Source organism: Eumetopias jubatus, unplaced genomic scaffold, assembly GCF_037043125.1.
Source record: "Eumetopias jubatus isolate StellerSeaLion01/CBP00866 unplaced genomic scaffold, mEumJub1_p1.0 scaffold_6, whole genome shotgun sequence".
Classification (NCBI taxonomy): domain Eukaryota; kingdom Metazoa; phylum Chordata; class Mammalia; order Carnivora; family Otariidae; genus Eumetopias; species Eumetopias jubatus.
The window spans coordinates 44,908,779-44,933,933 of record NW_028274812.1 but is presented as its reverse complement, the minus strand read 5'-3'; the positions used below and the strand labels follow the sequence as shown (position 1 = coordinate 44,933,933).

The 25,155-nt window shown below is 35.6% G+C and overlaps 1 protein-coding gene across 2 annotated transcripts in view; it reads right to left on the bottom strand.

Annotated features, from left to right (window-relative positions):
- Window positions 1–729: 729 nt before the first annotated feature.
- Window positions 730–25,155, bottom strand: part of GOPC (golgi associated PDZ and coiled-coil motif containing) — a 41,910-nt gene continuing 17,484 nt past the window's right edge. Inside the window, exons 2-9 of one of the 2 annotated variants that reach the window (XM_028117020.1) lie at window positions 20,312–20,476; window positions 18,757–18,780; window positions 15,452–15,627; window positions 14,074–14,239; window positions 11,451–11,546; window positions 9,856–10,020; window positions 7,255–7,435; window positions 730–3,783 (exon numbers count right to left, since the gene is read on the bottom strand). In XM_028117020.1, coding sequence (XP_027972821.1) covers window positions 3,653–3,783; window positions 7,255–7,435; window positions 9,856–10,020; window positions 11,451–11,546; window positions 14,074–14,239; window positions 15,452–15,627; window positions 18,757–18,780; window positions 20,312–20,476 — 1,104 coding nt within the window. In that variant the 3' untranslated portion in view covers window positions 730–3,652. The remainder of the gene's footprint in view (window positions 3,784–7,254; window positions 7,436–9,855; window positions 10,021–11,450; window positions 11,547–14,073; window positions 14,240–15,451; window positions 15,628–18,756; window positions 18,781–20,311; window positions 20,477–25,155) is intronic. The other variant, XM_028117021.1, reaches the window with a different exon arrangement.

Sequence of the window (25,155 nt, the reverse complement as noted above, 5' to 3'; positions counted from 1 at the left end):
ACCATATGTAAAACTTCTGAAGCAAAGAAACAGAACAATGTTTACAGATGTTGCTAAAAATTATTTTACACCTATTTTGGAAACTTCTCAACTCTGGGCTCAGATGAAAAAATGGAAGAATGGCCTCTTACACAATATCTAACAGGATCGGTTTTTTAATTTGTTTCAATGTTATCCGCTTAGAGAACATTGACTATCAAAATCTGTAACACAAAACTAACCCAAGGAGACTAGAGTCTTTGCCATCTGCTAAGTTTCAACAAAACGCTGGTCCCACAGTTGCTCTGACAGTTCCTTCCAACCACCATGTTTTTAACCCAGAGTAAACATTTCCTATGATCACACAGTTAATTCCTACCAAAAAAAAAAAAAAAGTTGCATTATAGTAACTAGGTTTCAGCCTTTGCATGGACCTGATGGCTGGTTAGTACAAATGATAGAAGCTACTAGAAATAAACCAAAATATTTAATGGGAAAGAAACTTAAATGTTTGCGGTGCCTGGGTGGCTCAGTCGTTAGGCGTCTGCCTTTGGCTCAGGTCATGATCCCAGCATCCTGGGATCCAGCCCCGCATCGGGCTCCCGGCTCAGGAGGAAGCCTGCTTCTCCCTCTCCCACTCCCCCAGCTTGTGTTCCCTCTCTCACTCTCTCTCAAATAAATAAGTAAAACCTTAAAAAAAAAAAAAAAAAGAAACTTGAAATGTTTTTTTTAAAAATGAGATCAATACCATTTTAATGTAGAAGATGCCATCTTTATTTACAGGCTAATAAAAAAATATTAAACTCAACTAGATATAATACATTTGTCATAAATCCTATAGATCTGAGGCCGACCCTACATGGAAGACTGAATAAGTGGAATAGTGGAATACATAATAAAGATGTCAAATAATGTGTGACTTACACATGAATCAATGAATTTTGTTTCTTAACATGAAAACAAAGTAAGTCCACTGTGTGGGGAGTAAAACCAGCACCAAGCACAAGCTGTGTTACCTTTTGACAACTATTCAGTTATAATTACCAAGACTCACAACCTTTCACTTCTCTTAAACCTGTTTTAACAAGCCTCATAACCCAAATGTTGCTGCTCCATCATATTCCTAACAGATAACGTAGAAGAGAATTTTAGAGGCTAAACTGTAAATACACACACACACACACCTACACACAACCCTCACACTGTGGAACATTTTTTCTCCGCTCCTCTGTGTGTACATTTGTAGATTTTTCTTTTTCCTTTTTAACTGTAATGGCTTTGCAACAGTTCTCTCCTTTTCTATTTGGTTTTGTCCTAGAAACTTAGGTGCTAGGAATTTCTTCCCTATAAATCTGAAAATATAAAAACTGCTTCTCATTCAGACTCTAATTCTTAGCTCATCCCCCAGAGACCATTCTAAAATGAACTTTTAACTAGGTACTTTCTAAACACCTGCCAGGAAGCTCACAGTAGCATCTGAGCAACAGGGTTCTCATGCAGACTTCGCAAACCAGGGTGAAGCAGGAATGAAAGCGGAACTGACTTAAGCAATCTTAAACTACCTGGGAAGTTTTTTCTTTTGCTCTTCAGCCCTTAAAAGGAGTTTATGTCATAACCATCCCATATGATCCATATTACACAGCATCTCCAGAGAAATGCCAATTCAAGGCTCTTAAAATACCCTTCATGGACTTTTTTAGATTGTTCTCGAAAATCAAAAAGTTTTAGCTAGTATCTCCCAAGGATTCTGTCTAGTAGATAAAGGATATTCTCTGGAAAAACACAAAACAAAAAACCCCGCCATGGTCATCCCATCCCAGGCTGCGTTTTAAAAAAAAACAAGAACATGGTTTCAAGTCACAGCAAAAATGTTTTCAGATACACCGCAATGGAAATTTTTTTGGCTAAATGAATATACTGGCTCAACTCCAGCTTGCAGATCTCATGTCATGCCTGGGGTATGTATTTGGTGTAGGGGGAATGCATAAGGAAAAAACTTTCTTTTAAGAGGCCTAGCCTGTCAGGAGCAAACAGTAACATGTAGCTTGCTTATTTGGTTGTACAACTAAATACTAGCTTTTGCTGGGAGGCAACGTTACACTACAAGGTATTTTAATATCAGTAACAATATACACTTATGAAGTGCATTTCTATTACAAACTAACATGGTGATATACAAATGAACAAAACCATCCAAAACAAACCATAAATGAGCAATAGTTAAAACATAAAATTTATAAATAACAAAACCACCAAATAAAGTATATACATTGTACAGATTTACCTATGAACAAATATATAGTGCATCTAGGAAAGACAAAAAAAAAATGTGTTCTGTATCACGTAACATCCGAATATTATACATGAAGATACTGGTAATATTCTAAAAGCCTTGTAGGCTTGTCCCCCACTTAATAGCCCCTTAAATGTATATCCTTTAAAAAAAATCAGTGATATTGGCAAAACTATCACCTCTTTAAATGCAATGTTTTCACTTTCCCCAAGCAGGGTACCAATGGCCTGCAAAGCAGTAAATAAGAGAGCAGGCCCTCCATGCTTTAATCCTGGGATAAGAGAATTAACAAATCTGTAGTTTGCATATGAGAGCACTTTAGTCAAGCAAACACTGAGATGAAAAGCCAACCCAAACAATTACTGCATCAAAATGTCTTCACCTTATCTTGCCCACCAGTGCCTCAGCTTTTTAAATGATTGGCAAATAAGTTACTTTGAGAGAAAACTGCTGTGTAGATGCAATGTAATTCACTGACAAATAAATTTGAGCTATTACTGCCAGAAAATTGTATCGTTAAGTACCAAGACTATCACAACAAGACAAACTTTATGAACAACTCAAAATGTATAAAACTGTCTTTTGTGGATCCCAGAAAAAAACTACTGGAGTCTAAACATTAATAATGTAATGCTCCAATACCATGCACACAGATCAACATAATTGAGGACAGATATTTTATACTCATCTGCATTTCTTTTAAAAACCAAGAAAGTACAATGTACAATAACTTTTGAGAAAGTATTTCTAGTGCAGCATTGATTGATAAAGGATTGCTTAAAGAAAACTATTTTGTACTGCATTGAATAAAGCTGAAAGGCAAACTCATTACAATAAATGATCATTAAGAACTGATTTAGATATCAGGCTGCAAAATAAATCAAAAAACTAAAACCATTCTTTTAGTTAAAAAAATTAAGTCAAGCCTACATTTCTGCAATTCATTGAATTAGGTTCTGTCTCTGAAATACCACACTTAACATTCTGGAATATATATAATATGAATTCATTTATTCTCTTGTATTTAAAGGCTATTTCTTATAAAATTCCGGTCTACTAAATGGAAAAGGAGACAAATAAAACAGTCGTGCTTCATTTGGTACTTAAGAGCCTAGTAATATCCCTTTGGGAAACACATGCTTTGGTGCTTTACAGTTTTACAAAAATCAAAGTTGCTTTACATGCAATAGCTAATTATGGTATACCACAGAAAACAGAGAGTTTTATGCATTTAGAATTGTTCACATGAAGCCCTGAGGTACCCGCCTTTCATTTAGGCTACAAGCCTCCCTTGATCTTGTATAGTCTTTGTCACCGTTTCCCTAGTGCCCCAAACTCAGAAGAGTCTGATCAACAATCTTGTCTGGAGATACAGTCAATTTAGTACGATTTTTTGTGATACAGACTGTGCAGATCATCTAGTTTAGAAGCACCGTCTTCTACAGGAGTTTCATTTGAAGTTCCTAGGTCTCCATTTTCATGTCCATCAGCTACTGCCTTCTTATTAAACCCTGAAAGAGAAAAAAAGGCAGATAATTTCTAATTCAAAAAAAAGTCTTATAATTTGATTGAGCAAAGACAAAGGAATGCCCACTATAATTAATAATAGTAATTAGGCAAATAATGGGGCCCTAAATTAATCAAGTTAGTAATTTCTGACAAAGGGATTCTTCCTTCTTCTGCCAGATATTAAACACTGTACAGATTTTTTCATATTCTCTGTTGGACCTATCAAAAAATTATAATTTCTTGCCAGACTTCCATGAAACTTAGAATTAATACAATCATAAAATTCAGTTAATTCTACTTACACAAATATATAATGAACAGCCAACTATATGTTTCTTCTACATTTCGCTTTCAGATTATTTAACTGCAGTGAACTGAGGCACATGCTAGCTTCCTGCTAAAAATCTAAGTTGTTGGCAAGACAATGTCCAGATACAATTTAAAACAAATTTTGGTTAATCTAAAAAATAGACACTAGGCTTGCCAATAAAATCAGAGTTGATTATGTCATCTATTTAGTGAGCCATGAAGTATGGACGTGTGCTAAACAATAACCAATGGATACATTTTTTGTGATTTGAGTCAATAGTAATAAATCATAAGAGCATACATTTTGGTTTTATGAGTCACATTTTAAGTGTTCTGCAATTTACAGAGGTGACAGAGAAGTCTTTTAGCCTCAGCTGCAAAAAAGGAAAGGAAGAAGCCTTCTAATCCGGACAGAAAATAGTTGAAAGGGTGAAAGACAATGAAATCATAGGGAAAGCAGCCCAACGGTGTAAAGTTCTGACGTACTGCCACAATAGTTTTGTTCAAGATGCATGGGGAGAACACGATTGCTATTGCTGTCTACATGTAGATAATTCATAAAATCCAGGCTTACCACAAGAACATTAGTTCATTAGTTCACTATATAACTCTGTGCCAGAAATTTCTCATTTTTGGTTTTCAGGATGCCTTCACACTGCAGATTCCAAAGAGTTTTGTTCATGTGGTTTACTAATGTTATGTAAGTTACTGATGTTTACCATATTAGTAATTAAAACTTCTGAGAAATCTAAAAAAATTATGACTTTGTTAAAAATGAAAATAAGCCTAATAAATGTTAACATAAACAACATATTTGTCTCAGTGGAAATAATTCCATTTTCCAAAAATTTAGTCAGAAGAGGAGCATTATTTTCAATTTTGCAAATATCCTTAAAGTCTGGCTTTAGGGGCGCCGGGGTGGCTCAGTTGGTTAGGCGGCTGCCTTCGGCTCAGATCATGGTCCTGGGGTCCTGGGATTGAGGCCCCCATCAGGCTCCCTGCTGAGCAGGGGAGCCTGCTCCGTCTGCTTATGCTCTCTCTCTCCCTCTGTGTCGAGTAAATAAATAAAATCTTTAAAAAATAAATAAATAAATAAATAAGGTCTGGCTTTATAGAAGATAGCTGGATTTTCTTATTTGCCTCTGCTCAATCTATTACAAGTATATAAAAAAGTTCACCCTTACACAGATACATAGTTGGAAGAGGGAAGAGTAGTTTTAATAGGCTTTTCGGATAACTGTCAATATTCTTCTTTGATACTTTACCAAAATTGGAAACCAGAGAATTTGAAACCATATCCATGAACTGTTCACACTGTTACGTTAAAATCCACTTGTCTATCTTGCTGTTTGAATGGCTCTTTTACCCATGCAGGATTTTGTAACATCATACACTGGTCATTTGAAAAATATTAGATCACTGAGTTATGTAGCAATTCTACAAGCTGACATGTTTCATTTTTACTATATCAAAAAAAATCACATTTATTAACATCACCACCAATCTTATTATACAAGTTTAATGTTGGAAAGCTGTCAAGCTCATGGTGATTGATACAGGTTTTACAAAATTCTAATTGTCACTTGAAAGCCGAAATTTTATCATTGGCAATAAATACTGTCAGTTGTTTCCTGAAGTGATGGACTCATTTTGTTCCTTGTAAAGAAAATGGCTGCCAAACTGTCTGAACAACCATAATTTGTCAGTCATTCTTCAAGTCAAAATTGTCTTCCATGAAAAAAAATGGCAGTTCAGCTAGCTACTTAATCACTTAGGTGCTTTTCTTTGAGACCAGCATGCACACTCAGTGCTTTATGCATACTTCCCATCTCATAACACACGGTACAAAAAAGACATATATTCAAGGGTCGAGATTTAATAAAATGAAGTTTTACTATTTCATGAAACTGGTATTTTCTTCTCTCTTTCTTTTTCTTTTTTTAACTCTGAGTAGATGGCAAGAAAGAAACAATGATTACTTTAGTAGTAGTACCACTGCCTTGATTTGTACTAAGGCAAACAGGTATTTACCCCCACTGCTTTTGCACCATCAGTGCAAATATCAACTCAGGAAAAAAACCACAAATAATGTTTTACCATTATTATGAACCTTTTATGGGGGGCGTTTTATTTATTTTTTTGAAGATTTTTTTTTTTTTTATTTGAGACAGAGAGAATGAGAGAGAGAGAGAGAGAGAGAGAGAGTACATGAGAGGGGGGAGGGTCAGAGGGAGAAGCAGACTCTCCGCTGAGCAGGGAGCCCGATGTGGAACTCGATCCCGGGACTCCTGGATCATGACCTGAGCCGAAGGCAGTCGCCTAACCAACTGAGCCACCCAGGCGCCCTATTTATTTATTTGAGAGAGAGAGAGAAAGAGAGCATGTGCGCGCACATGCACGCTGGTGGGGGGAGGAGGGGAGGGAGAAGCAGACACCCTGATGAGCAGGAACCCGAAGACGCAGGGCTCAATCCCAGGACACCGAGATCGTGACCAGAGCTGAAGGCAGAGGCTCAACAGAATGAGCCACCGAGGTGCCCCTATTATGAACAGTTTTTATCTCATGAATTCCCTAGAAGGGTCTCAGGGACCCACCCCGAGATTCACAGATCACAATTTAAGAACGACTGCTCTATGTAAAAGAAAGGGCTAGAATTTCTCTTTACAATATGTGTAAATAATAGCAAAGGAACTAAACCAAAAATTCTCAAGATCACATATCCTGATTCTAATAATAATCGCAAGACAATGGTCTAATAACATATTCTTATTAGTCTACAAATCATTGTATTATGACAGAAGAATCTGCATTAACAGCAAGCTGACAGTAAGATGTATCTACTCTAAAAGGCATTTTTATCAGTCTATTTCAGAATCTAGAAAACTTGAATTTTTATTTTTTATTTTTCAAGGATCATTTGTAGTTCAGTAACTGGTAATACACTTGTCTTAAAATCCAAAATGAACCTAAGAGAACTTATATGTAAATAACATTTTGGCATAGTGACCAGTATGCAATGAAACTATAAGCAAAGGAGAGCTATTTGATCTGTTAATGATGATTTCCCCATCATTAAAAGTGTTACTGAAGAAATCTAAAATTTTGTATTTTAAAAGTTTATTAATAATAAATACATTAACAATAACTTTTAGAGTAATTTTTACCTTGCAACACTTTGATTTCCCCGCTTGTGTCTTTGCAACTAGCACCAGGATTACTCCCTCCCTCTAACTCATCAAGGTACAAACGGTAGCGATGTCCACTCTCATCTTCATACTCTACATTTTCATCATCAGAATCCACTTCAGGAGCCACATAAACTACTTCAAATTCAATCTCTCCTCTCTAAAATGAAGAAAGAAAATGAGGAAGTCAAGTTAGTGTAATTATACTCAAAAAAGGGTTTCCAAATTCCTTGATAGGCATGAGAAGCAGTCAGACCTCAAATGTAGCTCCTTTCAAGACAAGAGATAATGAAATTCTAGAATCTCAAAAAATAGAAAAGCACAGAGGCCATCACGTCCAGATCAACCCCATGAATCCTAAGTAATTTCCTTTTAATATTACAATAGCTCTTTGTACTAGTCACAGTATTTTTGCTAACAGACCTAAACTAAAAATCAATGCTTAACTACTCAGCTTAAAAAATTTTAGAACAAATGTTTAGTTTAAAAGTCATTCTGCCATTTTGTACTTGACATAGCAAATCCATCTAAGTAGTCAGATATTAAAGTTGCACTTAAGGGCATCACACAAACTTTTCCTTGACCAATTCAAGAAACCTCTACACAATGATTTCTTGTTTCTTACTGAATACGTCTTGAGCCTTTACTTAACTTTCACTGAGTACCACAGTGTTAATAGTAATTATTATAATATTTTATTTATTGTACGAAACTATATCCTTCAATCCTGTACAGTCTCTTTTACATGAATGAGAAACCTGAATGAGTTCTGGAAAGAGCAGATAATTTTTCCAATATGATGAGCAAGTAAAATAGAAAAACTGAAATTCGACTCCAAAGTCCTTGCTCTTTCTACTAGACTAAACGTATAATATTTGGGGCGCCTGGCTGGCTCAGTCAGAAGAGCACTTGACGCTTGATCTCAGGGTTGTAAATTCGAGCCCCATGTTGGGGATAGAGATTACTTAAATAAATTTTTAAAAATACTTATTATAAATAAATGTTAATATCTGTACTGCTATTTTTTTAAAGATTTATTTATTTTAGAGAGAAAGAAAAGTGCAAGCAAGGGGAAGTACGGAGGGAGAGGGAGGGAGAGAATCTCAAGCAGACTCCCCGTTGAGTGCGGAGCATGATGTGGGGCTGGATCTCACAACCCTGTGGATCATGACCTGAGCCGAAGGCAGACGCTTAACCTACTGAGCCAGCCAGGTGCCCCTGTACTGCTCTTCTTTAATAAAACTTATGTTCAGTAAAAAGTTACAGGTTATTTTATGTTTAAAAAACATTCCAAGTCATTTAATTAGAGAATACAATCACTACACACAAGTCTGGTATTTGCAACTCTGAAAATTATGGCCTGCCTTTGCTCCAAAGAAAGCAAGCCATTTTTTACTGCCACTCACTAAGTCAGTCTCTCTGGTGCTCTGCTTTCCCAGCAGTTTAAGGTTGTGTTTCAGAATTTTAACACATGCTTAGCATTTCCTTAAAAGTTTGTGACTGCCTGTATTTCCTTTACCACAACTGCCATTCAACTCACTCTTGTGCTACTGAACATGGCCAACTTGGATTGAGAAAACACTAACTGAAAGAGATTAGGGTTGCATTCTGAGATCTCTCTTGGCAGATAATGCTTACAAGTACCATTTGGGGGAGACAGATGGATGATGCGGTAGTCTTCCATGAAGTTCTAGATTAAAGAATTAGGTTTGTGGGTGACAGTCATGGAGACAGATTTTAGGCTTAATATGAGGAAGACCTTCCTAAAAATCAGCAATGTACAACAATAGAATGGACTACTTTATCAACAAGTTACCCCCAATATAAATATTTAATTAGTGATATTATAGAGATTTATACAAAGTAGAGTTGAACCAATAAGCTATAAATTCACTTTCAACTTTGAGATTCAATTCTACACTGAGGACCCAACAAACATCTCAATGTACTATCAACATCTAATTTCTTCAAACTTCTTCTTGAAAGAAAAAAAGAAAACAAAACAAAAAACCCATCTTAAGTAAACTTGGTAACAAATAAGACTTGTGGGTATGAATCCCAACTCTGTAATTTATTTTCTTTGCAACTTAGAGCAAATCCCTAAGAACCTTAGTTTACTCATTTTAAATAAGAGGGTTGGGCTAAATGATTTCTAAGGACCCTTTCAATTCTAACATTTATGTCTGTAAAACCCATCTGCTTCTAACATTATGTTTTCTATAATGCCTTCTATTTGTATAGTGTTCTAGTCATTAATGACGTTTTGCTTTCTAAGTACAAGGTCCTGTTCGGAGCACTTCCTATGAATCAACATACTTAATCCTTACAGCTCTCCAATAAGGGTGCTGTAGCAGAGCAGAGGATTTAAGTAACTTGCTCGAAGTTATACAGCTGTGGGAAAAAGCAAATAAAATCTTCTTCAGTAAATCTGGCTGAGTATCTTCTATAAAAGGCCCAAATCAAAGGGAACTAGTATCTATATATAAACACTTTACTACTTGAGAAGCCTCAAGTACTGGAAGTATAAAATATTCAGTAGCTTCAAGAAGATCCAATTTTAATTACATGAAGGGAACTTACCTGCTGGGAAAGAATGGTTACAGCTTCTTTATGCTTTGTGTCCCTTAGGTTAACGCCATTAACAGCCAGAATAGCGTCTCCAACGTGCAGTCCTCCACATCTAGCAGCAGGTTGCCCTGGGTGGATCTCAGAAATGAGGATTGGAACACCATGTTCTTTCCCACCCTAACCAAAAAAGAAAAAAAAAAAAAAGGCAGTCAATTAGTTTACTCTTTTACAGTCAGACTTTTCTAATAAAATATCTTCTTAAAAATACATTTCAATAAGCATCTATCTTGTATAAATGCTGAGTAAAATATTATTTGCTACTTAGGTAATGGTAAATATATTACGAGTATCAAACGAAGAGTTATCTCTGAATAAAACAATAACATACATGTGCATCTGCTTTCTAAAACACATGCCAAAGCCAAAAAAAAAAAATCAAAAAACTACAATCGGCTAAACTCTTTTAAACATAAATAAAAATATTTTAGGTATTAATAGTCCACAGCACTATTAGATTTTATCAAATCTAAATCACTATAAGACTTACCATTATTTTATGTACTACAAAAATCACTGAAAGAGTGTAAGAAGAATCTCAATTTCAGAGATATTAAAATGCGAAAAAACATGCAACACAGAATTGATAAAATGCAGTTACTTGGTACCTTTCACTTTTTAGCTTGTGTTATAATTATATGTGTGTATGTGTATATATATATTATTTGTGTGTATGTGTATATATACGTATTATTTGTGTATATAGACGTATTATCTGTGTGTGTGTATATATACGTATTATTTGTGTATGTATGTGTATATAGACGTATTATTTGTGTGTGTGTGTGTGTGTGTGTGTGTGTGTGTGTGTGTATGTATTATTTCTTCTAAAATTTATGCTCTTCTAAAATTTAGGCAGTGCATTTAAAAAGGTAGGTAGGTATTCAATAAATACCTATCAGGTAAACTTCTTATGATAAAAAAAATTTCTACATTAAACAATACCAAAAAGCAAATGCACTTATGCAGTATCCATGTATTACCAAATGAAACACAGAGTAAAGCCATCTTATTCATTCCTCTGGAAAACAGCACTGTAAGGACAGCAAAATGACTCCAAATATATGTATTTTATAATATGCTGCTCTCAGAAATGTTGCCCAAGACAACTGTTTGTAAAGGCATCAAATTTAGAAAGGAAGAGTATTTGGACTCAACAGCCAGTGAGATCTGACAACAAAGAAATGAGAACACGAGAAAAGCACATACTCTAGAGAAAAGCACAATACAATCTGGAGCCATTGAACATAAAGAAAACAGTCATATCCATTCTCAAGGTCCTACAGGCAATCACAGCATATTGTACAAAACTATAACCCAAGTCATAATGAAAATGCTAAATTATGCTTAATAAAGTAATAATTTTACTAAAGTAATACTTAATAGTCATTAGGAAGATTTACATACAAAAAAAAGTTTACACCCAGGGGAATAAATTTAGTTATTTAGAGAACATATCCAGAATACTTTGTTTCCCAAAGATGTCCAACAGAGGAGCACGATTATACTAGTTAATTACAGAAGAGGAGCCTGGAAGCACTACTTCTTACTGTAATTGAAATGCCAAGGCCTTCATGATCTTCCTTAAGGAGAAGAACTTTTCTAATTGGACCAACACCCTGGCTTTTCTTTAAAGAGTCTTGATCCTTAATGGGGGGGGAAAAAAAGAAGAAAAATTAGTACTACTTAAATGATGTATCAAATAGAGTAAACCCATGCTATATAACTCACTTTTAGAAATCTTCATTGATTTCCTGGAATGGAACACAGTAAAGTGTTAAGAAAATAATTAACAGATAAAATGGAAAAACGAAAAGTTTTGTTAATATAGCGAAACGGATGATTTTCTCATGCTTTTGTCAGTTTCTTTAATATTAATTCATCTCCTTTTAAACTGTAGGACATTACAAAGGAAACTATTGCCAGGAATTAACCTGCAAGCAAATATCTTCAAGAAATAAAAGTAGTAAAATGTTTATTTTCACTAGAAAATATCATAAAGATATACATCATTTTAACTAATTTGTAGAATTAAAAAAACAAACTGCTAACTGGATCATTAATTACTTTTCATTCTGTTGAGCTCTGGAGTCTACCTCTTAAATAAAGGACTTTGGTCCATAAATTATTCTTTCTCTGGTACCTTTACTCTTTCCTTCTCTGCTAAGCTCCTCCCCCTGTCCAGCATATAAACAAATTCTAAGCCTCTTCCAGCTTTAAATAATGACCATGTGAAAACATAAAACAAAATAAAAACCCTTCAATTATCTACTGTCTTCTTTAGCTTCCACCCTCCCTCATCTTTCCTTAACCTTTACACAAAGTTAATCCCTACGATATCTAGTTCCTTGTCTCCCACATTCATTATTCCAGTCACCATAATTAGGGTTTTGCCCCCACCTGCTCTATTAAAACTGTCTTCTCTACAGTCACTGGCAACCAACATGGCTCTATCCAATGGACACTTTTTAGTCACTATCCTATTTAAACCTTGCAGAAAGTTGATACTGTTCACTACCTCCTTCCTGAAACCCTCTTTTCCTTGGCTTCTATTATACTACCTTACTAGATGGACTGTATCTGACAGCTCCATTTCAGACTCCCTCCTTTGGTGATCCATTTCTTTCCCTCACTCCATAGAAGTTTCTCTCCATCCTTGGCCTCCTATTCTTTTTATTTTCTATATACTTCTCTGGGTTATTTAATCAATTCCGTTGTTGGGTTACAGCAGATAGATAATTTACCTAATATTTCTTCAACTCAGACTTCTCCTCAATTCCAGAGTCATATATCCAACTGGATATATTTTGTTTGTCCCAATGGCACCTCAAATACACGTCTAAAACAAATCTCATATTTCCCCCCAATCTTCCTTTTCCTCTATTTGCTTTATCAATGAATGCCATCATCTCACTCAACAGCCCACACCAAAAACCTACACTCTTCCTTCTCATTTACCCACATACCCAAAAGCAGTTAATCACCGAGTCTTCTTGATTCTTCTTCTTCTTTTTTTTTTTTTAAGTAGGCTCCAGGCCCAACGTGGGGCTTGAATTCAGGACCCTCAGATTGAAAGTCACATGCTCTACTGACTGAGCCAACCAGGTGCCCCCAACTCTTCTTGATTCTAATTCTCTCAAATCTACCCTTCCTCTCAAATATACTTCCCCTACATTCATCACTTTCTCCCCAAGTTATTACAGTATCTTTGTCATGTATCTTCTTGACTCCAGTTAGGCCCTCTCCTGGTATATCCTCTTCACTATACCAAATTAATTTGTCAAAGTCATGTTAAATCTTGAGTCCACCATTTTATTAAAAAATCCCATGATTATCAGGTTAAAGTTCACACTCCTTTAGGTAGCATGAAATAACTTTTGCCATCTAGCCACTGCTTGGAATTTAATGGTCCCCAATGGTCCCCAGTGTCCTAGAGAAGACAATGGCATAAGTGCTTACTGCAATCCCCACTCTTCTCCCACCAACTTCATGTACATATCAGTTCTTCTACAATACAATTTGCAGAGGCAACAAATACTTGAACTTGTTTAAGGCCATGGTTTATCTGGTACTAAGATATGTAAGCCACTGGGTAGGAGTCAGACACGCTTTTATTATGGAAAGGCTTATATTATCAGACAGCTGTAGTAATGAAATTTAATAAAGATTTATCCAGATAGAAAAGCTCTTGTACAATGGTGGCTACAGATGCAGACAGATGGACACGGGTCTCAAATTCCACCTTAATTCAAGACCAAACAGGTGGAAACGTTCATTCAGAAACTACAGTTGAATCTAGTTACCAAAAATTTCCTTTAAGAACTACCCCCAAAATACTTGCCAATTTATTCATATGACCACATGTTCTCTGCTAAGCTTAAAACAATTTTTTTAAACATGCCTAATCATGATCCAGGAGAATTCTGAAATATGAGCCAAAGTATGAGCAATATGTATTTGGTAGCAATAGTTCAGTTTTCAGAAATATCACTTTCAGGGCATTTCAGGGTAAGTCAACCAAGAACTTTATGTATCTGTTCTAAATACGTTTAATTCCACTTTCCCTTTTTAAATAATGGTTTTAAATACCACTAGAATAAAAAACACTGAAAGGACTCTGACAACAGGAAAAAGGAAGAGGTGGAGTAAGAAACAGTAACGAAGCAAACATACGTGGCCTGGAGGGGCTTGCATTGGTCGCTTCAGGTCATTACGTCCTCTACAGGCTCTGATCACAGTTTTGTGACGATGCAAATGTATTTCAGCTTCCAACTGGTTCCAAAGCTTATCATGAGCTGGTCCCTTCATATCTCGTCCTAGTAATTGTATTTGTTGGACCCTTTATATTGAGGAAAAAGTAAATTCAGTTTTTATTATAATTTTTATTACAGATTCAGAAAAATTACTGAACACAGTAGCTTCTGCATAAACCTCTTAGTAATAAAACTAGTACCTTCAGGAACCTCCTGAGGTCTCTCAGATTTGTAAAATACCAAAGTCTGAAAAGAACAGATGTCCTCAAGAGAGAACTAGTTTTTTTTTTTAAAAGAATGAATGAGACCTTTTCTAATCATATACTTAATTCAAATACATCTAAAAACAATTTTTGCGACTAATGTCAATGAATGTGTTTCATGTCTTGCACACAATCAGGGTAGGTCAACAAACTTAGATATTACTGAATACTAGGTCTTTACAAGAGTCTAGTACAAAAACATTTCTTTTAATGATAGTTTTTTTATAAAATGATTATTTCAAATATGGCAAAAGTTATTAGAAAATGTGCACTTCAACATGATATAAATTATTTTTATTTGCTCCACATTTTTTTTTTTAAGATTTTTATTTATTTGACAGAGACAGAGACAGCGAGAGCAGGAACACAAGCAGGGGGAGTGGGAGAGGGAGAAGCAGGCTTCCTGTGGAGCAGGGAGCCCGATGTAGGGCTTGATCCCAGGACCCTGGGATCATGACCTGAGCCAAAGGCAGATGCTTAACGACTGAGCCACCCAGGCACCCTCTCCACATCAGTTCTTAATGTGATGTCAAAACAATGAGTAAAAAAGTATTTACCAAAAATAATAAATCACCAAAGTCTGGAATAATTAACTGTAAAAAATTAATGCAAGCAGAACTTTGTACTATTATGATAAAGTCACTGTCATTCCAATGTGTCTGGAGGTTCAAGATTACTTTTCAAGGATCACAGAAAGAATTCCTTACGGAAGTCATGCTGTACATGTGAACATCAACTTTTATGGTTTCAAGGCAGGAAATGGCTGAAAAGTGCAGACCTAGAGGTATTAGCGTTTCAAAATAAGTTCCTATCAGTGTGTGTGTATGTGTATAAACCAGAAATACTTATGTAGTATGGCTAAATAAATCTGCACTATATAATGCTATCAATATTAAGTTAACAACAGCAAGCTATAACCAACTGTAAAATAACTCTTAAAGATTAATGTTTCATTTACCACAAGAGATTAAGAGTCAACCTCATTAAATATCCAATTTGTTACCTAAGAGTACAACGTACTCATGTTTTACACACCTTCCTGCTAGTTCCTTATCCAAGTACTTGGCAGCCAGTCTTGCCCCATAAACTTCAGCCTGGAGAACAGCTATATGTCTACGAAGGGCTTCATTCTCTTTTCTCAACAACTTCACTTCAGCTTCAAGTTGAGCTTCTTTCATTTTTTCTTTTTTGTTTGCTTCAAGCTCTCTCTCCTATTTTAATGAAACACACACACACACACACACACACACACAATGTAATGAAAATACTTTTAAGGCTTTTTGGCAACAGACCATGTTCCCCAAAATACATAAAAGCGCACACAGTCTACACTACCAACAATGAAAGCATATGATAAGAGTTACCACTTCATCTCCATAAAATGGAACACACAAGCAAAGATTTGGACCCAGTTCTTTTTAACTAGTACCAGAAGGTGTTGGGACCACTTCCACATAAGATAATTCTATGCTTTGGGGTACTCTGACACCGAGGATACTAAGAGAATTAGTCTTCTCTAAGCTCATGTCATCATATACTAATAGGAGTGGTTTCAACGAATGCATCTGCTCTCTATCTACTTTCCAAAAATGACTCAAAAAACTAGACTAAAATGAAAATAATCACTCTGGTGGTTGTACCTGAAGATTTAATTAACTTTAATCCAACAATTCTTTTTTGTTGTTTTTAATTATTTTATTTTTTAAAGATTTTATTTATTTATTAGAGAGAGAGCAAAAGCAGGGAGAGTAGCAGGCAGAGGGAGAAGCAAGCTCCCTGCTGAGCAAGGAGCCTGATGCCGGACTCGATCCCAGGACCCTGGGATCATGACATGAGCTGAAGGCAGCCGCTTAACGACGGAGCCACCCAGGTATCCCTAATGCAACAACTCTATAAACAAGTCAAAATCCTTCAGTTACATATACAGATTCTATAGCTAATTTACCTTAGAGGATTATAAGCTTACACTGTTTAAATTAGAACAGATACTCTAATTTTTTAAAGAATGTTTGATGGTCATGGAACAATGCTGGTAATAAATGCATTGAAATATTGACACATTAAAAAAATTTTCTCTACTTAAGCATATCTATGGTGTAGATTATCACTGAATTTGGGGATCTGATTCATCTATCTGTCCATATGTCAAAGTGAGTGAAGTTAAAATGAATGTTTGCAGAGGAAAACAGGGCCTCATCTGCCTTCTATGAGGTAGAATGGGCATCCATTTTTAGCTCTCATAAAAGGATGCCATCCTATGCTCCACATATGTAGATAGTCCACATATGTGAATTACAGGTGTTAGCCAGAGTATAAAACCTCAAGATCTTTGCCATCCAATTTTTATCAGAAGCTTACACATGAGAAATAATGTTCAATTTACCTTAAAAGTATACAGTACAGTCTGTCTATTCCTATAAATCAGGGGTGACGAATGTGAATGCCTTCAGGACCCAAGCACAGAACAGATAGGCTGGTACAAGACAAAGTAGAGTGGAAAATGGAAGGTACAAAATCTTGCCTAAAGGCAGTCAAATGCAAACACACACAAACTCTGTGGCTAAACAAAACTCTTCTGAGAGTTAAAGTAAGGGCCCTGATAGATATTTTAAGTGTTATTTTTGGATCAAGAAAACTATCCAAACACTGTAAACTTCCACTTGTCCTGAGCAGAAGTGTTTTCACTGCTTTACAGAACTGCTTTTACTGACTCACTGATACACAGAATCTATAAATCTTGTGAAAATGTGGCTGTATTTGTTGACGATATGTGGAAGAAAGACACTGTTCATGTCCACTTTGTGAGACTTAAATAAAGATCTAGCTGAGTACCAGAAAAAAACGTTTCTCTTGAGCAAACTGTAAGTGATACTGTTTCTATTGTACGGGTACTGATTATTGTAATTATTTCCCTTTTTATTCTGGATATTAAAAAGCTGAGAAACAAATTTAAACAAACTTCTAACAATTGGGAATATATTTTGGTTCTAATTTAACCATCTGCTTTGGTCTACTGTTTTGACAACAGTATATCAATAAATGATACAGCTAAACATCAATATATGATATATTCAAATACAAGGCAGTGAGTACCACTTAAACACACACAAAAAAATACAAGCTAAAATGAGTAATTACCAAGTGGTAGATGTATTTATCACCTCTTTGATTAAAAATATTTGTTATTATAAACAGAGGAAGATTAATTAGCAGGCTTTTTCAACTTCTGTAAAAAAATATAACCATTAGACCATAATTTCTAGATATTGTTTTTCAAGAATTTTAAGAACTAATAATTTAGAATCCTCCTTTTTCAACAACTTCAGAATTATTAAAATCATAATTTATTTCAGAACCTATTTCCTAAAAGGCAAGTATCAGTTCCAAAAAAACCCCATAGTTTGGATGTGTTTTTCAGATGCTGTTTTTCAGAAAAAGAGTTCCCAGAAGACCAAGTATTCTTTGGTTTATGGACTAAATAAACTTTACGTTGAGAATTATCTACTTACAATTACTGTGATGAGCTATTTATACAATGTTTATGAAATGTGAGAGATACATATTAAGTGACCATTTTGCTTTCATGATTCAAACCCCTAATGAATCTGACAAACCCTCCGGCCTGAAAATAAGCAAGCACAAAAAGGACTAAGAAAACTGAAATGAATCACTTCTAGTTTTAAAGAAAAAATATGTATCTTTAGTTAACCTGTTTAATAGGTAATAAGCAAGAAGCTCATTTTGTATTCAGAGAGCCAAACAGCATATTTTCAAAAGAAATAAAGCCATAAGACAAACTGGAACCTGATTATTAAGAATTTATATATTGTTATTTTCTAAAATAAGTTCTGGTAAAGTGTTTCAAAATTCAGTTGTTTCAAAGGTCACACAATTATTCCAAGACTGCTACTAAGAAGTTATAATACATGCAGCGGATGAATAAGAAACCAACATGCACATTCTTTCTCTCGGGATAAACTCAAATAGAAAAAGAGGAAAAAGCTAGGTCTGCTTAATGTATCTTCCAAACACTCAAGTGGGAAAACCAATTGCTCTTTTGAAGTAGAGGTTTGAGCAAATTACAAGGCTCAGAAGTTGTCAATAATTGATGGGTTCTGCAAATAATGGTTACAAATCACAAACAAAAGAAAAATCTTTAACAACATGTAGTGAGAAGAAAGCAATGGGCCATCAACTGAACTTTTCAGGTACTGGCAGATTAAAAACTATCATCACGAACATCATTTCCAAATACAAAGTAACAACATGTAATACACAAGTAAGACACTAAAAACACTTCGGCATGACATATTAAAGCAAAACAGAAATAACATACTTACCAACTCCTCCACAGAGGGGACAGACTTAAGATATAAGAAAAAAGTTTGATAATTAGAAAAAAAATCAAACAAATGAATTTATCTAGTGGTATAATCATTATAAGGAAAATTCCTGTATGCTGAATATCATTTGGGTAAAGTTCATTAGAACAAATATATTTGCAAATCCATAAGCAACAGTAACTACGTAGTGTTAGATTAAAACTTTTTGTTTCACCAAAATTGGTCAACTTACCTGGTTTGGTGCCTTTCCACTACAGTACCCTGTTTCAGATCTAATGTTAAAACTTCAAGTAAATTCTTTTCTAGTGAAAAAGTACACTTTCTCAATGTTAACATCAAACATCCCAAAGAAGCCTCAAGAAATCTGACTCATTTCAGTTAAACTGAACAAGGTTACTAACTTAGATTCACAGAATTTCTGAAATTAAAAGGTTTAAGGAGAATTAATATTCAATTAAATAAATTCTAACATCAGTATTAGAAACCAATCAAATGAAATTAACTGAAATCAAGTAAAACTTAAAAATGTATGACTATCATCATCATTTCATCTCCTGCCTCTCCCAAGCTGTATCTGTCTTATTGCTGTGTCCCCTATGGTCAGCGAAGTGTCTGGCACAGAGTGCACAATAAATACATAGGAGATTAAGCTGAAATGAAACTTAAAAAAATTTTCTACTTAAACAACCTGTATTAAGAGGGCAAAGGTTACCTATGGAAAATGTACATAGTGAGTATTATACAAACACCACAGAACGTTCAGTGGCAGGAAAAATGCTTATAAGAGCCACAAAAAAATGTACTCCTGGCTGGCACCTAATTCCATTTTCCCCTTCTTCCTTATTAACAGAACTCCAGTTTGACTGGAGGTGGCCATGTCACCAAATAAAAGGCTGAAATGCAAGCTGGGATTGCCAATGAGATGGCTAACTGGATGGGCAAAACTCGCTGAGGAGGATTTCATGAAAAGTTCTTTAAAGAAGGCTAATGCAGCCTTTTGCCCTTTTCTTAGATTCTTCCTTCTTCCTGCCTGCAATGAAGAAATCCTAAGGACGGAAACCATGAGCTAAAAACGGCAGAACACAACAACAAAAAGCACCTGGATATACCTAGTTATCTATAGGGCTATCGTATCAGCTCTGGACTACCTATCTCGGGACTTGGGAGAAAATAATTTGTACTAATCAAGAATAATCCCAGTGTTATTTGGATTTCTGTTATATGCAGCTAAACTTAATCCTAACTGATCCAATAGGGCAAAAAAAAAAAAAAGTTTACATATTATAATCACAAATACCTTTTAAATATATTTACAGATACCTTCGAATAGGAAAAAAATCCTATTCTAAGTATCAACTGCCTATTGGTATTATCACTTCTCACCCCTAGGGGATGAGACTGTGGATGATCATAAAGATCTTTACATTTTCTGCATTTTCTAAATTTCCCACAAAGAGCACATATTACCTTCTATATTCAAAGCCTCATTAAAAACTGTCCTCTTCACCCTCTAAAATACATGTAAGTATATGTTACTTTCTGAACTACTTACCAGTTTTGCCTTAATGGTACCAGAGTCAACACTCTGACCAGTTTTAGCATGGAGCTGAAGCTGGATAGAGTGCAGCTGTAAAAGCTGATCGTGGACTTCTTTCTCCAACACAACTTTCTCTGCCTGGGTCTCTGTCAGTTCAGATTTCAGATCCACCAACTGAGCCTTATAAAACAACAACAATGAAAAACATCAAGTAAGCTAATTTTCTTTATTTTGACTCTAATAATTATTCAAAGATGACATACAAAGACTACCTTTAAAATGAAAAGATGAACACCAGAATGAATAGATGAACTGAGTTATAAGATATCCAACTAAACAGTCATAAATTCAATAGCACATGTAAGATATTTGAGTGGCAAGAGAACCAACTCTACCAGAAAGAGTATCTTCTTTTAAAATAAAGTTTGTTTGTTTGTTTGTTTATAATCTCTACACCCAATGTGGAGCTCACACTCAAAATCCTGAGATCAAGAGTCCCATGCCCTTCCAACTGAGCCAGCCAGGCACCCCCATAAACAGTATCTCCTAATAACACAGAATGCTATTTCCATTTCACTTTGCTTACTTGAAGAAAGCTTTTCACTGTTTCACCTTTACCTACAAAGTTTATGAAAATATAAACATATGGGATGGTTCATCATCCTTAGAGATAACATGTGTGCCACAGTGATCCACTAACTTTAATGGTACATTAAAGGAGAAGCAAGTGGCCACCCCAGAGAATACTAGCCCATATCAACCAACCCATTATCAAGTAATTACTTTAGGTGCTAAGGTAGGAGCCACTGAGGTCACAATGGGCCTAAATTATCAGTTAACTGTAAGCTACAGTTCTGCTATAGCAGAACTCCTCGGAACCATTTATCCATTCAAGCTGAAGTTTTTATTTTCACAATTAATGTGTTTTACAATTGTGCACAGGATGTGTTTCTTGTGGGTCTGGTCTTCCCAACTGGCCAAGAGATTAAAGTTCAAGCCTGGTGATGGGGATTAAAGAGGGCATGTATTAAATGGAGCCCTGGGTGTTATACGCAAACAATGAATCATGGAGCACGACATCAAAAACTAATGATGTAATGTATAGTGATTAACGTAACAAAATTAAATTAAAAAAAAAAAAAAGAAAAGGGCACCTGGGTGGCTCAGTCAGTTAAGCGGCTGCCTTAGGCTCAGGTCATGATCCCAGGGTCCTGGGATCGAGTCCCGTATCGGGCTCCCTGCTCAGCGGAGAGCCTGCTTCTCCCTCTCCCTCTGCCTGCTGCTCACCCTGCTTGTGCTCTCTCTCTCTCTCTCACTCTCTCTCTGTGTCAAATAAACAAAATCTTTAAAAAAAAAAAAAGGCCTGAGTTTTCTATTTAATTCAACATAACTGTACTAAGCATCAAGGGGCTCAGAACTGCCAACTCAGTGAGAAAAGAATTGTGGAAAATATGTTTAAAATTATAGATGATAATTATTTATGTCTTGGAAAAGCTTTCTTATCAACTGAGGTGATATAAATGCAAGCCAACTAAAGAAAAATGTGGCAAGTTACAGATTTATTTAGAATTGGTCATCCCAAGGAATTCAAAGCAAAGGAAGGTTTAAAGAGGGTTAGTGAGGGAAAGAGAATTCAGAAGTGTTTTGAAGTTAAATGACAAGGACAAAATAGAAGTAGTAAAGCAGGGGCGCCTGGGTGGCTCAGTCACTAAGCGTCTGCCTTCGGCTCAAGTCATGATCCCAGGGTCCTGGGATCGAGCCCCGCATCAGGCTCCTGCTCCACGGGAAGCCTGCTTCTCCCTCTCCCACTCCCCCTGCTTGTGTTCTCTCTGTCAAATAAATAAATAAAATCTTTAATTAAAAAAAAAAGAAGTAGTAGTAAAGCAGTCCAGAGATGGAAAGAAGACTAGCAGAAGCAGAGAGAAACCTGAAGCAACTTAGGTATTCTCTGGGTACAGAGACCAAAGGACTGAAATATATCTCTACCAACTGCACCAATTGGTACTTAGTTCAATAAATATCTTTAAGTTGAAATGAATTCTAAGACTAGCCCTGTACTTCCAGATAAATCACTGTCTTTGCTGGTTTCCCCAATTTTAAAACAGGGATAATATCCATGGCTTTGACTATTCTCCTAAGATTATTAATCTTATACATGAAAGCACTTACTAGAGTATGAATATGTTATTATCAAGCAGTTTAGACTACTCAGAGAAGTTCTCTATTGACAGAATGCCCCAGACTGGATAGGAAAGCGAAACTGGATAAATGACTAGCTCTGGATGAAAGACCAAAACTGAAATCCAATCCCACTGGAACACTGCATGCTCTCAATGACGTTTTCGGTTTTGTTTTAATGACGCTTTACTGAGATATAATTCCTGTACCATAAAATGCACTCCTTAAGGTGTATGATTGAGCAGTTTTTAGTACATTCATAGTTATGCAACCATCATCACTGTATAACTTTGAAACATTTTCTTCAATTGACATTTTAGCGACATGTTATTTGCAGGAAAGGTGAAGATAGGGGCATTAGCAACACCCTATTGTAGCTTTTCCAAATGATGTTATAATGGTAACTTTGTAAATGGAAATAAAGCATTTCACAATGCTGAAAGGAAATTGCTGGCAACACAGACTGGATGTCCAGTGGAGAATCAGATCAACAATGACAAATATTTCAAGCTTAGAGGATAGTGAAGCCACTGAAGGAAATAGTAAGATCAGGATGGTAGCTTATGTAGACATGAGGGAGGAAGACAGATGAATTACGTTTTAGACATGTTTGATTTTTGTGTCAGCCATGATATAATCAACAGGAACTAGCCCACGGAATGTTGAAAATAAAAAAAACAAGTGATAAATTGGGACTAGGGTTGGCGCAAGGAGCACAGAGATAGGAATTTATATCCTAAGACTGAATTAGAGGGAAAACAGATGGCCAAGGGCTGGGGCTTGGGTAACAACCAGAGGTAGAAGAAAAGAGGTGGCATGCTATAAATAGAAACCAAAATGTTTCATAATATAAACACTGTTGCATCTCGCTTGTGTTACTTCTTAGAGATCACTCCATACCAGAAGAACTTCCTCATCCCTTTTATAATATTTTTATTCATGTATAACTTACATCAGAGAAGTACACACATAATGAATTCCAGAAAATTAACTTATCTATTTAACTACCACCTAGATAAAGAAACAGGACAGTACTAGCACTCGAGGACTCTCCTTGTGGCTCCTTCCCAATCATTACCTCCACTTTTATCCACAGACATAACCATTAGAGTAATACCCTGAATTCTGACATCACAGCTAGTTTTGCCTGTTTTTGAATATTACATAAATAGAATCACTTGTGCCTGGCCTTTGTCTTAAGATTATGTTTATGAGATTCATTCATGTTTTGTATAGCTGCAGCTCATTCATTTTCACTACTACATAATATTCATTAAATGAATATACCAAAATTTATCATTTGCATTCTTTCTGATGGATATTTATGCTGTTTTCCAGTTTCTGACTATTAAATTGATATTGGTATGAACCTGTCTTTTGGTACATATGGAATACAGTTCTGTTGACTAGATATCTAGAAGGGAAATTGCTGGTTTACAGTGTATGAATACATTAAACCCTGGTAAATAAGACCAGTTTTCCAAGTGATTGTGCAACTAACATGCCCACCATTTATGAAAACTCAGCTTCACATCCTTGCCTTCACTTGGCATTGTCAATCTTTTTACTTTTACCTATTCTGGTAGGAATACAGTGGAATTCCATCATGATTTTAATTAAATCTTCTTGATTACTAATCTTAGTAATTAATTAGTAATTTAATTACTAATTATTTAGTAATCTTATTTACTAATTCTTGATTACTAATAAGGTTAATCACTTTTTTCATGTTTATTGGCCATCTGGATATTGTTTTGTGAAGTGCCTATCAAGTCTCTTGCCTATTTTTCTACAGGATTATCTATTTTTTTCTTATTCTTGCAAGCACACTCTCTCTCCCCCTCCCTCCAAACACACACACACACACACACACACACACACACACACACACACGAGTAGGGGAATGGGCAAAAAAGGGTGAAGGAGAATGAAAGGTACAGGCCTTCACTTATAGAATGAGTTAAGTCACAGGATGAAAGGTACAGCACAGGGAATACAGTCAATGGTATTATAATAGCACTGTATGGTGACAGAGGGTAGCTACACTTATGCTGGGCAGAGCAGAGCATATAGAGTTGTTGAATCATTATGTTGTACACCTGAAACTAGTGTAACATTGTGTCAACTATACTTCAGTTTTTTAAAAAAAGATTTAAATGCTAAAAGATTTAGCCTGCTTCTCCCTCTCCCACTCCCCCTGCTTGTGTATCCCCTCTCGCTGTGCTTCTCTCTGCCAAATAAATAAAATCTTTAAAAAAATAAAATAAATAAATGCTAAAAGAAATAATTATGCTAGTAGTCGACTCTGTTCTTTAAATAATAAACATATGCAAGATATTAAAGCAGAACTTCATTTCCATTGCCTTCTAAAAGGGTAACAGTTTTCACACAGGATCTTTCACAAACACTTCCTAACTGAAAAACTTAGAAAAGAAAAAAAAATTTACATGTATGATAAATGTGTTACAGATTTTCTTCCATTTAACAAAAAATATGCCTACCAAAAAAACTATAAACATTTAAAATCACCTTTTACTAGACAATGTTCAATACAACTTGAAGATTGCTCCTTTAAAGTACAAATAAGTCTTGGGGCGCCTGGGTGGCTTAGTCGGTTAAATGTCTGCCTTTGGCTCAGGTCATGATCTCAGTATCCTGGGATCAAGCCCCACATTGGGCTC